The sequence below is a fragment of the Cnephaeus nilssonii genome, assembly GCF_951640355.1.
Source record: "Cnephaeus nilssonii genome assembly, chromosome: 1".
NCBI lineage: Eukaryota > Metazoa > Chordata > Mammalia > Chiroptera > Vespertilionidae > Cnephaeus > Cnephaeus nilssonii.
In genome coordinates this window covers 89,056,233-89,074,842 of record NC_137072.1, presented here as the reverse complement: position 1 = coordinate 89,074,842, position 18,610 = coordinate 89,056,233, and the positions used below count along the sequence as shown (strand labels likewise).

At 39.7% G+C, this 18,610-nt stretch overlaps 1 protein-coding gene across 1 annotated transcript in view; it reads left to right on the top strand.

The window, feature by feature from the left end:
- The window catches only part of GABRB1 (gamma-aminobutyric acid type A receptor subunit beta1), a gene marked incomplete at its 3' end in the record, with an annotated part of 364,005 nt that overhangs the window by 276,355 nt on the left and 69,040 nt on the right, over positions 1-18,610 (top strand). The window contains exon 5 of the mRNA XM_079773708.1: positions 3,600-3,682. Coding sequence (XP_079629834.1) covers positions 3,600-3,682 — 83 coding nt within the window. The remainder of the gene's footprint in view (positions 1-3,599; positions 3,683-18,610) is intronic.

Sequence of the window (18,610 nt, the reverse complement as noted above, 5' to 3'; positions counted from 1 at the left end):
TCATGGACAAGTCTCTAGTGTGATGTATGGTTTCCCAAGATAATATCAATTAGATTTATTTTATCTATTGATTGCTGAATGGATTGATCATAACAGATAGCAATAGTAAGTTCAGTTATGCTTTCCAAAAGTTGGGTGTTTTTTTAATTACTCGCAACTGTAGGATCCATGCACATGAGACATTAGTTATTCATTTTACACACAAGGCTTTGTTAGCTTTTCAAATTGCTTTTTAAAAACTCCAGAACTTCACAATGTGTGAATCAGTGGTTCAGCGTAAGATTTCAAGGCATGTCCTGATTTTGATGTGATGTGGTTAATTAACCAGATGACACCTTTATGAAAATGAGGTCAATTAAGTGAGATATGTCAACCAGTGTGAGTCAAATGCTATTTTCAAGTACCTCTAAAGCTTGTTAACAGTCCCACAAATAATATTTCATTCTAATTTTATGTTAAAATGTTATAATTATTTAAAACTATAATAATAAAACAAGTACACTATATGGTGTCCTATGTACATTTTAATGCATTCAAGACCACCACAATATTAACTTATGCAGCCAAGTTAATTTATGCAGAGCATAGAGAATTTTTGCTTTGAAGCAAGTAACGCTTCCTTTTAACCCATCAGTAAGCTCCTGCTAGAGATCAACTACCTATGAATGTATCCGAACCATGTAGAAAGGTGTCATTGATCATAGAGGCACACAGGTATGCGGGTTTTTTTTTTACCCAATTCAGGGTAGCCTATGACTGGTCATGTAAGATTTTTAGAAACAAATTTTTCACTATTAGGATTTTCTCAATACTATACTAATAAAATTCAACAGAAAAATATTGCTGCGGAGGAAGATTTAAGGCCCTAATTATAATTCCTGCTTCCAAATTTGCGTGCTCATTAAAATAGATGTCAACATTGAACTTATAAGATAATTTTATATTAACAAAATACTCTTTTACCTTACTTCATTTCTATTTTATAGATTGAGCTTCTATTTAAGATTTTGTTTCATTAATGTTTTCCTCAAAGGAAATGGTTTGAAAACCACCATGAAGCCAAATTCATCAACCTTGGCACTACTGACACTTTGAAACAGACAATTCTTTACTGTTGGGGGATTTCCTGGTCATTGCAGGATATTAGGCAGAATCCCTGGCCTCCACCGACTAGATGCAAGTATCAGGCCTCCACTACCAGCCTGACAATCAAAAACGTCTACAGATGTTGCCGAATGTCCCTTGTGGGGAAAATCATCCACTGGCTAAGTCATAGGATCATAGGACTTGGCACACGTTAGTAATCTATATATATAAAAAGCCCATGGCCCTAAAGCCATAATGACCAAAAACCGGCGTGGGTGGGTGGGGCTGCGAGCACGGTGGGGCCATGCGATTTCATGCGCTGGGCTTCTAGTTTATAGATAATTTTCATGATCCTTTTACTCATAAGAAGCTGTTAAACAAATACTATAGTAGGGTAGATAGATAATTTCTAAAACATTTTAAAAATATGTATTGTGTTGTCTCATTAAGGTGTTTTAAAACACTTGCAGACCATAAAAGCAAGCTTGTGAAATTGTATTTTCAGAAAACAAAAGATATGCAATATATGTTTTTTAAGTAAAAAAATTAATGCATGTAATTATAAGAGCAGGAATCAAGAAAGAATCTAATAAAATCATTTCATGTGCTAAATTCTGGAATATAACTAGTCTTTAAAATTTTTGTAAAACACTTTGAAGAAATGTTTTATAAATTGAACCTGAATTTTTTTTTTTTTTTGCTTTTGCCTATTGCTCAAATAAATCTGATTACATTGACCAACATCCCATGAAAGGCTTCAAAAGGAATGCCCCAATGCTCATCCTGTGAACTCTCATCCTTCATAAGGAAAGCCTGAGAGAAATTGGAAAGGATTAGGGTCTTTTGTAACAGTGTTTTTAAGAAGAAGGTTCCTGTTAGGTTAACACACATGACCAAAACAATAAGTCACCTTGGCAGCCTCAAAAAACATAGGAATGAAGAGTACTTTGTCAACTTTAGATACACTGTTAGTGGGAGTGTAAATTGACACAACCTCTACCAAGGGCAATGTGGCAAAACTTACAATGCATATACCTTTTTCCAACCATTCCCTTTCCACATAGTAGGGTATACCAGTATATTCAATGCATCTTCATTTGTAAAACTAAAGGACGGGCCCTAACCAGTTTGGCTCAGTGGATAGAGCGTTGGCCTGCGAACTGAAAGGTCCCAGGTTCGATTCTAGTCAAGGGCATGTACCTTGGTTGCGGGCACATCCCCAGTAGGGGGTGTGCAGGAGGCGCTGATCGATGTTTCTCTCCCATTGATGTTTCTAGCTCTCTATCCCGCTCCCTTCCTCTCTGTGAAAAATCAATAAAATATATTTAAAACAAAACAAAACAAAATTAAAAGACAGGAAACAGTGTAAATGTCCATCAAAAGATGACTGGGAATATAAAGTATGGTATTTCCATACAACTGAACATATTGCAGTAAAATTTTTAAGACAGCCTATTATTTACTGATATAAAACCAGTTCCAAGGTGCGTTGTTAAAGAAAACAAGAAAGGTTCAGAGCAGGTAGGCAGCTGTCTAAGAAGCTGTCCTATAAGATGATATAGCTGTGCTCCTATTTGTACATGAAATATTCATGGAAAATGTCCAATGTTGTGGTTTCTGGGGATTAAATTAGCAAGGAAACTTTCTATTATTAAATTTGAATATTTTGAATTCTTTACATTATGATCACACATTCCTTTAGTGAGAGAAGACTATGCAATTTTTTCAAAGAAAAGCACTTTCTCAATTCCATGGTAATATGCAATGTTCGTAAGAGTGGATAGCCTAGGAATTTCAGTTACTCTCAGATTCCATAGCCCAGGCAAGTGAAAATGGAGGGATAATGGAAACCCAGGTGAAATATCTAGAGTCAGGGTTTTTGGGCTTGCATAAAAACATAAGCTCAACTGGAGTTGGTGACTATGTGGTATGAACACCAATCCTAAGGTAGTGTTTCTTTCCTAGTTATATTGAGTATAGGTGGACCAGGGTCTCAGAGATGAATTTGACAAATCTCTCTAATAGTGGGTAGTGTTAGGCACCGAAAGTTATAGAGGACAGGTTTTGTTGTTGTTGTTTTATTATTAGGTTGTAGCAGGAGATTAAGGTAGGCTTTGATGCATAACGTAGATAACCTACTCATAGGCAGGACTTGCTGAAGATACTGGCAGAGACATTGCCAGGATGCTATAGGAAGGGCCATGGGATAAAAATAACTATAATAATGACCAGCATTTGTGGAGCACACCTCTCTTTTAATTCTCACTGCCATTCATCCTATGTAGTAGGTGTTATGATGGATAAGGGGACTGAGGCTCATAGAGCTCAATTAAACAGCCCAGGCTCACAAGACTAGTTAGCAGCAAAGGAAGACCCAAATTCAATCTGCCTGCCTTCAAAATATTTAACCACAAAATTGTGCTGCCCACTGGTAACATGATTCAAGGCTGGGAAGCCTGGAAACGGAAGCCATCATCCTTATGATGCTATCTTTCTCTCTCTCATCCTGACAGAATCACAACCACAGCGGCATGTATGATGGATCTACGAAGATATCCTCTGGATGAACAAAACTGCACTCTGGAGATTGAAAGTTGTGAGTTACTTGGACAAGGGAGTGGAAAGGGGGGGTGCTTGCTTGACCCAATTAAATTCGACCTCGTGCTGAATAGGTGACAGGATATTTTCAGCTATACTGTGCTGCCAACTTTTTAAGAGTTTCCCACTCTAGTGACATTTCCCCTTATATCGGTGGCTCCAAGTTTATTTCAATGCAGTTAAATTTTTGAACCATGAGGGAAAGTTTACTTAGTTTAGCAGGACAATTGATAAACTAATGCTATTTCCTTCTCAGAGTAGAATTTCTCCCAAGGTGTTCTAACACCTAAACTGCATTAACAAGAGGGGGAAAACATTTTAGTATGTAAAGACTTTAAGAGATTGTTTTTGATTTGATAGTCTCCACCTGGAGGATTGTAAATTGTTGTGTTTTAGAAAAACACTATGGTAGGGTCTTGTGCACTTTTGTCTTTCTTCATAGGAAGAACAAACCTCCATGGTGCTGGTGCATTGGGCCAAAGACTTGCTATGTTTCAGGTCTAGTGACTGATTTTGATTTGTCTTCTTGGGCTGTTTTCATTGATTGCTTTCTTAACAACTTGAATATTTTAGTCACTGAGACTTAATGTCATTGACTTTGTATCATTGTTTCATAGCCATCAACAAGCAGGCATTTAAGTCCATTTATTGTGAATACCAGGCCTAGGCCATTTCCTGGTTTTAAGGGACACAGAAAGGTGCAGTAGTAAATTCAGAGCATTACAATGCCACCTACTGTAAGGTGAGAAATAGACAGATATTTATTTAAATCATCTAAAATTCTTCCCAGATCTAAACATCAAAAGAGTAAAAGAAAATGGGAAAAATTCAGGTGACCTCATAGTATTGTTAAAGAATACCAGTAAATATAGTACTGTACTCCTAATTATCTGATTATTAAGGAACTAGAGGCCCGGTGCATGAAATTCATGCACTCAGGGGGAAGGGGTGGTCCCTCAGTCCAGCCTGTGCCCTCTCGCAGTCCAGGAGTCCTCAGGGGATGTCTGACTGATGGCTTAGTAGTTGGACATCCTTAGCACTGTCACAGAGGTGGGAGAGGCTCCCACGACCACTGCTGTGCTCACCAGCCGTGAGCCTGGCTTCTGGCTGAGCAGCGCTCCCTCTGTGGGAGCACACTGACCACCAGGGGGCAGTTACTGCATTGAGCAGGATCAGGCCAAACCGACTCTCCGACATCCCCTGAGGGGTCCTGGATTGCAAGAGGGCGCAGGCCAGGCTGAGGGACCCCAGTGGTGCAAGATCAGGGCCTGGGAGGGACGCAGGAGTTTGGTCAGCCGGAGAGGGACTGTGGGAGGGCTCCAGGGCATGTTTGGCCCATCTTGTTCAGTCCCAATCAGCTGGACCCCAGCAGCAAGCTAACCTACCGGTCAGAGCATCTGCCCCCTGGTGGTCAGTGCACATCATAGCAAGCAGTTGGGCAGCCTTAGCATTGTCATTAGCATATTACACTTTGATTGGTTGAACAGACAACTGGACGACGGGACACTTAGCATATTAAGTTTTTATTAGTATATAGGATTACATTAATTTTCTACTTTTACTGAATACAAACATAGAAACAGATAAATATACTTATGTAGATATAGATATAGATTAAGAAATAGATGGTGATATACTACCACTAAAACTAGAATGAATAAGAAAATTCATGAGCTATTTTTTAAGAAATATTCTAATTTTTAAAATGCATTATATAAATAAGCTGGTTGATAGGTGTTACTATGTGAATGTGATGACTTTTAATTTAAATGACAACCAAATTCAAAAGGTAGAAATGAAATATGAACACAATCATTTGTTAATGGCCAGTAATAGTTTATAAACAAGGCAGAACATGAGCTACGCAAGTAAATCATTAGCTTTTGGAACTGACATGGAAAGAGGTCATCATGGGTTGCTTCATATGGATTGCCTTTTACCCTTGGCATCTCTTTCATGGATTGTGATCTTTTACCTTTACTTCGCTGAACAGTAATAGGATACATCCTCTCAAAATTCAAAGACCTTATGGTTTACATCAGTCACCTAAAGAAGTAGTGAATTTGACCAGTCCTTGAATTTACTATTCTGTGTTGTAAATTATCAAGTGCTAAAATTATCAGGATTTATTGTCTCCTAAAATGCATTTTTATTTTATAATACATATTGAGTTTTTCTATTATTATAAGTTATATTTTTCTTTAAGTAGGCAATTAACTTTATTCATATTTAGGAAATAGATGACTTTGAGGTCCATTTATTATCCTCTCTAATAAAATGGTAATATTCAAATTAACCATCACTCTGCTACATAAGCCACACCCACCAGCCAAGCCACGCCCACCAGCAAATCAGGGTGAGTATGCAAATTAACCCAAACCAAGATGGCTACAGCCACAGAGAGCAAGGTTTCTCAGGTAACAGAGGAAGCCAAGCTTTCCATAGCCGTTGCAGGCCTAAGCCTCCACTCAAGCTAAAAAGTTTTAATTATAGAAGGTAAACAAATTCAAACAAATGGTGGCAGAATGGAGCTTGAGAGAGCAGGCCAGGGTTGCCGCCGGCAACAGGGGAAGCAAAGCTTTCCGCACACCCTGGCCAGGCCCACCCGCTTAAGGCTACAAGGTTTCAATTGTAGAAGGTGAATTAACTGCCACAGAAATGGCTGCCACCCCAAAGTTTCAATTGTAGAAGGTGAATTAACTGCCACAGAAATGGCTGCCACCCCTGTAGCTTGGCTCTGCTCCAGGCTACAAAGTTTCAATTGTAGAAGGAAAATAAATCCCAGATACCAGGGCCTCTGCTTGGGTTACCAGGAGGCTTGGCCGGCCTGCAAACCACCACAGGCCCCTCATTCAGGCCGCCCCACGCCCCAAGGGAACCCCACCCTGATCAGGGACACCCTTCAGGGCAAACCAGCTGGCCCCCACCCGTGCACCAGGCCTCTATCCTATCTAATAAAAGAGTAATATACAGATTGATCATCACTGCAACACACAATATAGCTGTCCCCATGTGGTCAAAGATCCTGCCCCCATGTGGACACAAGATGGCCACTACAAGATGGCCAGCAGGGGAGGGCAGTTGGGAGGCACCCGGCCTGCAAGGGAGGGCAGTTGGAGGTGATCAACCCTGCAGGAGAGGGCAGTTAGGGGTGACCAGGCTGGCAGAGGAGGGAAGTTGGGGGCAAACAGGCTGGCAGGGGAGCAGTTAAGCATCAACCAGGCTGGCAGCGGAGTGGTTAGGGGGTGATCAGGCTGGCAGGCAGAAGTGGTTAGGGGCAATCAGGAAGGCAGGCAGCAAGCAGTTGGGAGCCAGCAGTCCTGGATTGTGAGAGGGATGTCCGACTGCCCATTTAGGCCCGATCCTGGTGGGATCGGGCCTAAACGGGCAGTCGGACATCCCTCCAGGAGTCCCAGATTGGAGAGGGTACAGGCTGGGCTGAGGGACAACCCCCCGCCGTGCACGAATTTTGTGCACCGGGCTTCTAGTATCATATAATGACCAAAACAAAACTATGGATGAGGAAGAAATAAAACATAAGTTTCCTGTGGCAGGGATGGGGAAAGCACAAACAGCCAGATACTCCAAAATAATTATAAAATATGGTGTCAGGCAATAGGTGGTGACTCAGGCATATGGAGTCATTGAGGAAATTCAGTAATATGCCATCAGCTGTCTGGACAGATGGATGAGGCAGGTCACTGGAACCCCCAAGTCAGCTAATAGGTAGAATTGCAGGCAGATGGTGGCCATCATTCAAGTGACCCAACAGCAGGTCACAGAACTCTGGTCCCTACAGATATTTACTTAAAGCAAAGCAGAGACTGGAGTCTGTAAGAATCTGTGTAATGAGGAGTTTATAAAGGCAGGAATTTGGGAGAAAGGGTGAAAAAAAAATCACAGAACTGCCTTGTACTTGCCAGACCAAAACTAGGCATTAATATAACAGCTTCGTAACATAAATATTTCTACCAACTTTGAGAGATCATGTATCTGAGGCTCAGAGAAGTGAAATAACTTACCCAAGCCAAGGATAGTGGTGAAGTGGGGTTCAAACCAGGTACTCTTACTATCATAGAATCCTGCAATCAACAGGTGAGCAAGGGAGCTGAACATCAACAGTTAGAAGTACAGCACCTGTTGGAGCCACTCGCAGCTAGTTTGAGGATGCTGAGTCAACCAAAGATTGGTCTATATTTCCTAAAATTATCCCTAATACAGGTTAAAATAGAGCCCAGAAGCTGAGGCAGAACTGGCTTCTGGGTCAAAGGTCAAATGATTGCTACTGCAGAGAGGGTAGTCTGTGGATGCAGAAAGCCAGATAGTCCTTGATTCCATTCATGTTAACTAAAAAACAAACAAACAAAAGACACATAAGGCCTCAAATGACAATTGTTTAGCTTTAATATTTTAGTTAAAATGTATCCTTTCTTAACAATAGATAAATCAATGTAAAGAGATCTTAAGTATTAACAGGAATAATTCCAAGCAACCAAGTTACATATGGCAATACTATGGAGTTCAAATGAGCTTTGCTTGTTCCCTGCCTAAGTACATAATCAATATGTTGTTAAGTACTAATAAATACAGAATCTGTTATTCATCTTTTTTTAACTCTTCATGAAGAAACATGTGTTGCATTATTTGCTGAAATAGCTCTCCCTGAACTTATGAAGCCTATAACTGAACTTTAAAGTGATTACAAATGAGAGGCTGCCGTGTGTGTTGGGAAATACGAATAATAAAGTAGACATTCCACCAAAGTAAAGTTGAACCGATTATACTTTTGCGAACAATAGAGTAGAAACGTTACCTACCGTACAAAATGCACTAGTTTGTATTCTCTTCCATCACAATCCCAAGGATGGGGCAATGTCTTGCTTGGTTAGGTCTTTTGAGAAAAATTAAAGATGTTTTGCTTTTTTTAAATGTCATCTAATCAAATAAAATTGGAAAGGTTATAAAGCCTTGTTAAATTGAAATTTTAGTTGAACTTGGAGCAGGTCAATAGCTTTCTAGCCCTGGGATGCTATAAAAACAGTTAATGGCACGTAGAAAAATTGATCAAGAAATTTAATACTAAGAGGATTTGGAATTTGAAATCAATAAAGCTATCATGTAAAGGTTCGATAGCCACGAGCTGTGTGTAGATAGAGAAGGACTTGGGATAACAATCATGGAGGATTCGGGTGCCTTTTCCAATTCTCTGCAGCAACAATGGAGGAAGATATCGACCCTGACCTCATCCTCTCAGTACAAGATCGTGTCACTTGTCACTGTACCCCAAAGCAGTAGAAGCCACCTCAGGCCTGAAATCTCTCAGTGGGCTCACCCATCTTGTTCTAAACTCCCTTGTACCTTCACCATCCCAAGCTAGCCCTCCGTATTTCAGAGGAAGAGGCGCTCCTACTTCTTTCATTATAGCCTGACCTTGGCCTCTGTGCTCAGGATTCCATCTGTCTTCCTCCTCTGAGAATTTTTTTTTTTTTCAGGTTCACACATACTCTACCCCTGATCACTTAGATCCTCAATCTCACCCTCTGGCTAGCCCTTTATTCAGAGCCTAAAAACAAGTTCAAACTCTTCTCATTATCAAACACGTCTACTCTCCCCCTACAGCTCCCCTTAAGCTTTTCATAATTACTCTCCTTTCCTTCAAGCTACTTGGAATAATGGTCTGTATCTGTTGTAATTTGGAACCAGTCTACCCATCTCTCACCTCCACTGACACTGTTCTCAGAAAGATCACCTCTCTTTACCTACCATCTTTATTCCCATGGTCCCCAAATATATACCTCCAGCTCAGTTATCTTCTAAGCCCCAGACAAGGTACATAGCACTCTTCTTGGCATGTCTATTTTTATGTTTCAAAGGCATCTTAATTTGCTCAAAAGTTAACTATCATTTTCCCTCCCAAATGAGTTTTATTCCCAGTCTCCTTAATCTCAGTATCCAATCAGAATCCTTGCACTAATTGTTGACATCTCCCTTATATTCCTCCATTCCAATCTATTGTCAAATACCATTCGTTCTACCTGCAAGATAGAATGAATGGCCGAATTGCTTTTATCCATCATGGTTCTTTTGCCTTTTCTCGTCTCATTCTTCAGTTCTCTCCTAAGATGACACCTCCAATAAGAGGCTTTCCTGAGAATTCAATCTAAATTATGAACCCGAGTTATTATCTCCAAATTCTGTTAGTTTCCTATGTAGCATTTATATGCTTGTGTGTTTATTTTTTCTTCCTTCTGTGGATTATAATAAAACCCATTTTAAAAAAAGGACCATTACTTTGCTCACAAGAATAATTACAACTTAGGGTAGTACTTAATAATAAATATTTTTGGAGTGAATTTATGCTAAATTTCTTAGCTCCAAACTTCTCAAGTCTTTTAAGTCTAGAAGATAGATGTCTGGTTTTCATGTTCTCAGATAAGATTTAAGGCATGGGTTCTTTTACTTGTCATAAAATAAGCTTTCATTTGTATAATTTTATATTTGCGCTTTAAGATTATCTCAGAATTTAAGATTATAAATGTGTCATCCAAGAGCCAGATATGGGAACATTTAGGAATTTTGATGTGCTGATAAATTTGATAAATCCCTATGAATTTTTGTTTTATTTTTTTTAAATATATCTTTATTGTTGAAAGTATTACAGATGTCCCCTTTCCTCCCTCCTCCTCCCCACTGACCCACTCTGCCTTGCTCCTGCCCCCACCCCAGGCCTTCACCACACTAATTTTTGTTTCATTTGAGCCATTGACTATCTATATCACTCCTACTTGAACCACAACCAATTTATCGAACAAAGGTAACATTTAGTGATACCTGGTTATTTTTATTTTTGTATCTTGTTTTTAAAAAATGATTTGGAAACTTTTAACGTAGACATTGTCTTAATGTGTTCAATTTAGTGAATCATCCACTCAATCTATCTTTTAGTCTCAGAATATTGTCATTGTGTTGCTTTCAATGTTTTCATGTTCACAAAAATAGTAATAAGAAAAATGTGTCTACTTAAATACAGTGGCATAACTTAACTATGGAAAATTTCCTGTAAAAATGTGATTGTTGCAGTTGAAATGCTGAGCTCTATTTATAATAATGTGTTACATTAACACTTGGAAATAAGGTCAAAATAAGTGTAATGTCCAGATATGAGGCAGGAGTAGTTCTACAAAAGTCTGCCCTTATAAAGCCACATGTGGAGAACTGTGTCCAGTTCTTAATGCTGCATTGAAGTAATTTCCTTTAGAGGAGGATACCAAGCTATCTTGGGGGGAAATTTATGGAGGAATAATAGCCATTGCTGAATGCTTTAAATGCTATCATATAAAAGAAAAATCTTAGGTTTGGTGTTGGCCAGTGTATTAGGATTTTCCAGAGAAATATAACCAGTAGGATGTATGGATATATATGTATGTGTGTGTGTATATATATATATATATATATATATATATATATATATATATACACACACTAGAGGCCCGGTGCACGAAATTCGTGCACGGAGGGGGGTTGTCCCTCAGCCCAGCCTGTACCCTCTCCAATCTGGGACCCCTCAAGGGATGTCCGACTGCCCGTTTAGGCCCGATCCCAGGGATCGGGCCTAAACGGGCAGTCGGACATCCCTCTCACAATCCAGGACTGCTGGCTCCCAACTGCTTGCCTGCCTGCCTTCCTGATTGCCCCTAACCACTTCTGCCTGCCAGCCTGATCACCCCCTAACCACTCTGCTGCCAGCCTGTTTGCCCCCAACTTCCCTCCTCTGCCGGCCTGGTTACCCCTAACTGCCCTATCCTGCAGGGTTGATCACCTCCAACTGCCCTCCCTTGCAGGCCTGGTCCTTCTCAACTGCCATCCCTTGCAGGCCGGGTGCCTCCCAACTGCCCTCTCCTGCTGACCATCTTGTGGTGGCCATCTTGTGTCCACATGGGGGCAGGATCTTTGACCACATGGGGGCAGCTATATTGTGTGTTGCAGTGATGATCAATCTGCATAGTACTCTTTTATTAGATAGGATAGAGGCCTGGTAGAGGGGTGGGGGCCAGCTGGTTTGCCCTTGAAGGGTGTCCCTGATCAGGGTGGGGTTCCCTTGGGGTGTGGGGCGGCCTGAGCGAGGGGCCTGTGGTGGTTTGCAGGCCAGCCATGCCCCCTGGCAACCCAAGCAGAGGCCCTGGTATCTGGAATTTATTTATCTTCTACAATTGAAACTTTGTAGCCTGGAGTGGAGCCAAGCCTGGGGCTCCCTCCGCGGCTGGCAGCCATTTCTGTTGGGGTTATAATTGAAACTTTGTTGCCTTAAGTGGGTGGGCCCGGCCAGGGTGTGCGGAAAGCTTTGCTTCCCCTGCTGCCGGGAGCAACCCTGGCCTGCTCTCTCAAGCTCCATTCTGCCACCATTTGTTTGAATTTGTTTACCTTCTATAATTGAAACTTTGTAGCTTGAGTGGAGGCTTAGGCCTGGAAAGGGCAGGCGGAAAGCTTGGCTTCCTCTGTTACCTAGGAAACCTTGCTCTCTGTGGCTGTAGCCATCTTGGTTTGGGATAATTTGCATACTCGCTCTGATTGGGTAGTGGGCGTGGCTTGTGGTGTGGCTTGTGGGTGTGTCGGAGGTATGGTCAATTTGCATATTTGTCTATTATTAGATAGGGGGGAGAGAGAGAGAGAGAGAGAGAGAGAGAGAGAGAGAGAGAGAGAGTTTTTATGAAGAATTTGCTCATGTAATTATAGAGACTGATAAGTCCCAAATCTGCACAGTAAGTTGGCAAACTAGAGCGCTTACAGTGCAGGTCCAGTTTGAAGGCCAGCATGCTTGAGACCCAGGAAGGACCCATGTTTCCATGTGAGTCTGAAGCAGGAAAAAGCTGATTGTCCCAGTTCCAAGAAAAGCAGGCAGGAGGAATTCTCTCTTACTCTGAAGGTCAATCTTTTTGTTTTATTCAAGCCTTCAACTAATTGGATGAGGCCTGCCCACATTAGGGAGGGCAATCTACTTTACTCAGTCTACTATCTTATTAGTTAAAGGCTAATCCCTTCCAAAAGCACCCTCCCAGGAACAGGAAGAAGAATGTTGGATCCAATATCCAGGCACTTTGTGGCTCACTCGAATTGATACATAAAAGTAACCCACTCAATACTAGATTTGAACCCGTTCAATTCAATTTAGTTCAACTAGCATTTCTCACCTGGTAACTACATGTTCTCTGGATGCTAAGTGCTGGTGTCACAGCAGCAGCTGAGCAGACAGGTGGGCAGAAGTTACAGGAAGGTAGATGTTGAATTTAAGAAAAATACTTTCCAATGAACCAAGGTACACATTCATGAAATCAGTCCCTTTTTAAGAAAGACTTCCCTTCTCAGAAACACTTCAACTAATTGGAAATGGCCACCTACCAGCATTAATGTAGAAGACATTCCTCAGTGAGATGCCAGTTAATTATATAACCTTAAAGATCTCTTTCAGCCCCAAAATCTAAAACTCTGGGAGTTTATTCAATTTAGTTGCATTGCCAGTTAGTTACTTTATGTGCTTGCCTAAAATAATGGTTCTAAAGCAATCCTGATTTATAAAGGATATTACAATATAGCAAAAGTGTTATGAATACATGAACATATAAATACTCACAAGAAAATATGAAATATAGGACAATTACCAGCAAAGCCTTTGAATCATTCTTACTTTATTGCTGCCTGCCAAATCATTAATTCTGATCTGAAGTAATTTAAAAATAGCATCTACAACATGCCGCACACTTTCTATTCATGGATGCTAAACACCAAAAATAACAGAAGTAAATTGAACTTCATGAATGATTCATGGCTTTCCTTGCTTTATGTCCCCATTGTCAAGGAAATTAGCAGCATTGGATATCTCCTTAGATAAATTTGATTTTGCCATATTCAGTAGAATACTTAATGAAAACGAGTATTTCACATTTATGTTTATAGAAATGTTAATGAATTTTAGCGCCTGTAGCTTTTTTGATGAGCAGAGGAGTGGGTGTAGGGAAGGAGGAAATATTTTCTGAATTAATTTATTCCTTTTTCTAGACTGCTTCTTTTAAACTGTAAAAAAAAACAAAAAACACTTTCTGAAAAGTCTCTGATCTTTTTAAGTTATAAAATAAAAGCCAGTGAAGGAATGGAGTTCCTTTTATGAAAATTAGTTTTGCAATTAACTTGACTATAAAGTTAGCCTCATAGCTGTTCACTTCAGACCTTAAGTTTAAGTTACAGTTTAAGTTTATTTTCCATGCCTGGGTAAGTGGCTGTGTAGGTTGATGAGGATATCTCAGATTTACAGATTTGGATTTCTGAAAATTTCTTCTCTCCTTAGTGCTCTGATGAATGGCCATTTTGCTGCTAACTTCTTAAGGGGAAGTCAAAACAAAGCTATTGCTTTACATAAAGGTTTTAATATTAACCAAACATGTAAAGAGACATTTTATAATGGAATTTTAATCTTCAAGAACTAGACACTCTTGTTAAACTGAAGGCTTTTGTTCACTGGGGGGCAAAACTTGATAATAATGACAGCTAATATTTATTGATTATATAGTATTTACTAGAGGCTCGGTGCACAAAATTCATGCACTGGGGGCAGGGGTTCCCTCAGCCCTGCCTGCGCCCTCTCACAGTCTGGGACCCCTCACTCCTTACTGCCCATCTGCTCCTTACCACTCAGTTTGCTGCTCCTTACCGCTGCCGCGGAGGCAGGAGAGGCTCCTGCCACCATTGCTGTGCTTGCCAGCTGTGAGCCCGACTTCTGGCTGAGCAGCACTCCCCCTGTGAGAGTGCACTGACCACCAGGAGGCAGCTACTGTGTTGAGCATCTGCCCCCTGGTGGTCAGTGAACATGATAGCGACTGGTTGTTCTGGTCATTCTGCCATAATGGTCTCTTAGGCTTTTATTATATAGATGGGCCAGACACTTAACAAGGATTTCCCATTGAATCTTCCCCAAAACTCTATTTTACATAGGAAATCAAAGCACCGACGTAGTAGTAATTCTTCACGTCACAAAACTAGTGGTCCAAATGGGATTTGAACTCAAGCAATCTGACTTGAAAGTCTAAGATTTAGCCCATGTAGGAAAGCCTATTAAGAAAACTTCTACATAGTGTCTTCATAAAACCCTTCTCTCCATCTTTCCCACTGTGTGTGCATTGGGTCATTATGAAAAGATCTCACCTGAGAACAAAGCAGGCTTTAATTGGTCCTTTTCTCAATTCAGTTTCTACATGAGCATTTATTTTCTGACATTCTTGCCAATTAAACTGAACATTGATATAATTTAAGGATAACCATTATTTTACCAGGTCACTTCTACTTGCAACAGATCACACAATGGTCAGAAACCCTTTCTCTTCTAGATGTTTACAGATACTATTCCCCACATCATTTTAGGATTGAGCTAGGCCTGACTGACTGCAGTGGTGCTGTAGTTTCGAAATCCATTCATTTTTCTTAATTTTATTGCATAGACATCTATAATCTTGGAAATGGACATATTCTCATGAGGGGTCTTGGCTTGGATTGTTCTGTGAACCACATTCATAAAGGAACCATGTGAGAATATATGTGTTATTTTTCATTTAGGTATCAATTTCAACATTTAAATTTCATTATTCTTCTCTTTCAGATCAAAGATTTTTAAAGGGGGCTTTTACAAAATATTGATACCATGATCCCACCCTGGACCAAAAAGAGAATTTGTGGAAGGTGCCCTTGAAAGCGTTCTTTAAGCTTTCCAGGTGATTTCAATATGCAGCCAAGTTTGACAGACACTGCTTGAAAGCTGTCATGCTTTGAATTCTTGCTCCTCTCTTTTTCTGATAGACCCAGTTCTCTAAATGGGAAGCAGAATGGAAACAGAAATAAGAGAAGAAAGTACAGCAGAGAACAGAAAATAGCATGATTTTCAAAGAAAGAAATCACTGAAATGATCAAAGGAGAACATTTAAACTACTCTTTCTTTTATCCTTCCTGATAGAAGGCTCCATTTTTTTTCTTTCTATTTAAAAGTGCGTGCCTTGAAATAACTAGGTAGACCAGTAGACCCTGCTTTTCATTGGCACTGAGTGCTTCAACCAGATATTCAAATCCATGTAATAATTGCTCAAGGTGTTATAAGACACTACTCTATTGTAAAAGCCCCAGTATGAAGACCACGTATTAATAGAAATGCAATTAATGAAACATTAATTTGTATAATGATGCTGTTCGTGGTAAATGGAGTTTTCCACTTTAGAGAGAGAGGACATCAAATGCTTTTAGTAACATTCTCTATCATGTTAAGTAAAGAAAAAGGCTAGTTAAAATTTACATTTGGATGAGCACATAGCAACAGGCTCTCCAGGAATAGTTTAATCAAGCTGAAATTAAGCACAATTTATTTGTTTCACCCATAAAAAAATAATAGAATTATAATTTCTATAATCATTCTTATCTCCCCACACTCTGTCCCATAAACATGGACTAGACTTATTTGGTTGCGTAAAAGGGCAGATTTGTCACAGAGCTCTCCTTCAATGTCTGCACTGATTCTAAGCAGATTGTATTCTTAGTACTTCGACTGTAGATCTACAATTCAGACAAAAAATGTCACTGAATAGAGCCGAAGGGTTGCCTGCTCTTACCTTAGAAACTGTCAGCGTAGACACCCATCACTTGTCTGATGTGCTCCCTGTGGTGCTTGTCAAATGTTCATGTGCTTAAAGGGATCTTTTTGAAAACGCATTCTGGTTTAATGAGCTGGGGCTGAGGCCTGAGAATAGGCATTTCTAACGTGTTACCTGACAATACCCAGGCCATTGGTTCATGAACCACACTGAGTAGTAAGAATCTGGGGTAAGTAAAAGAAAGAAAAGAAAAGAAAAAGCCTGTCTCACCTATGCTCCTCAATCTACCCAGCCTGTTTGCTTCCTACTGAGATTTAAATAATTCGCTAAAAGCCTTTGTCTCACTGGTTGCAGGAGTTTGGAGTTTTAAATTACCTGAGGCAGAAAAGTCATTTACAGGTGACCTGAATGACTTCAAAACACTGGAATTTGGAAAGCTTTAGATTTTGTAAAATACCTGGGTGTGTAACTTCTGTGCCTTACCATTTTATATGTGGAAGATTCCAGATGCAGTATGTCATTAGTACTCTGAAGTCCACATTAAAGATAATACTTGGGTGAATATATGTGGAAAGGATTTAATTTTAATAAAGGGAAAAATAGTGTAAAGTATTCTAATGATGGTACTTGACTCTATGTCCATTAATGAGAGATTTTTAGTGGAGGGGACATCTTGCTCCACCTCAGCTAGCTAGCTATCTGGGATTTAATGAGTCATTCGGAAGAACGCAAGTTTCCCAGACTTTAACTGTTTTGATGTGAATCTTCCTCAATAGAGAATTCTAAAAACCATTTATTCTTTTATAATGATTCAGGATTATGAGCATTATTCATCTAGCTTCATCTCAAGCAAAAGCAGATGTAAGGGATTTATACTCTGATCCCCATGGTGACCTTAAGACCTGCCTTTTTGTGAGTGTCTTTCTAGAAGGAGTGATGAAGGCTCCTATCTACATAAATAATGTGTCAACCAAAAAATGTCCATCTCTAGTCAATTAGGCATACTTAGAACTCAAGACAGAAGTGTGTTCCTGGCATAGTTTTCATATTAAGTAATATAATATCTTCTTTAAGGACCAGTGTTAGCTCTATCATAAATGGTTAGCTTCAAGGTCTCAGCCATTGTCCAGATCCTCAGTGTTCACCTCCTCATCACTTTCTTCATCCTGACTGCCATTGTGAGGGCTAACAAGACACCTGCCCTCACTCAGTATCCATTCCTGAGTTATAAGGGTTTGCTACATATCATACCTCCCTCTTACTGTTCCTGCCATTATTTTATCTCTTCCTCTTTAAAGCTGTACATAATACCTATGCCAAAACAGTACCTTGTTCTTTTAGAGGGAAGATATTTTACATAATTGTCATCTGCTATTAGGTTGGAAATATTAAGAAGTGTCTCCCCTAAGAAATGAGAAATGATACTCTTCCTATTGTCCTCTGTATTATTTACTTCGGACCTTTTATCTAGTAACATAATCAAAAGGTCAATCCTGATTTGCTGAATTTCCAGTTTCCTGGCCAGTTTAATAAAAATAAATTTTCTTCCTATGTTGCATGAAGAAAAGTATCCTTCTGCTACTGTGACTTCTGATCATAGTTACTCTTCTTCAAATTTTACTTTGAGGAGAATTTCATTCATAAACAATATTAAAAATTCTATCTTTTGTTCCATTTGGGGATGAAAAAAATAATAATAATAAAATGATGGTGATGGTAATAATAATAATAGAATTGCTAGGATATAAGTAGCAATGCTGAGCCAAACCATGCTGAGAGAGGATGTCTCAGATACTATGTTCATTGCCAAAATTTAGGCCATGGAAAAGCCTATCCATCCAGGTCAGGGGAACCTCACCTGGTTCAAGGTGAGCTATATGTTGAATATATATGGAGGTATGAATGCATGCAGAAAGTTCAACACATGACAAAGATGGCACAGAAACACCAGCTCTGAGTCATATATCAACTCAACAGAATTCACATGGGAAACATCTTTTTGTGGTTTTTTCTCAGACACAGTCAAGATCTAATTTTTTAAGTAAGGTGAAATGGAGGAAATGAACATTTCAGAAAAGAAATCAAATAATTGAAATCTGGTGTATAGAAAAATAATCTATATGCATATTGGATTCACAAAGAATTAGGACAGGAGCATGTAGGTGGACAGAAGCTAAAAGGAGTTAACCTTGGATTGACAGATGACAGCAGTTAAGATGACATGAGATTCAAAGTTAGAGGTTTTTAGAAAGAAGGGAGAGAGAATAGTCTAGAAGGGACAATGAGAAACACAGAGTCACTTA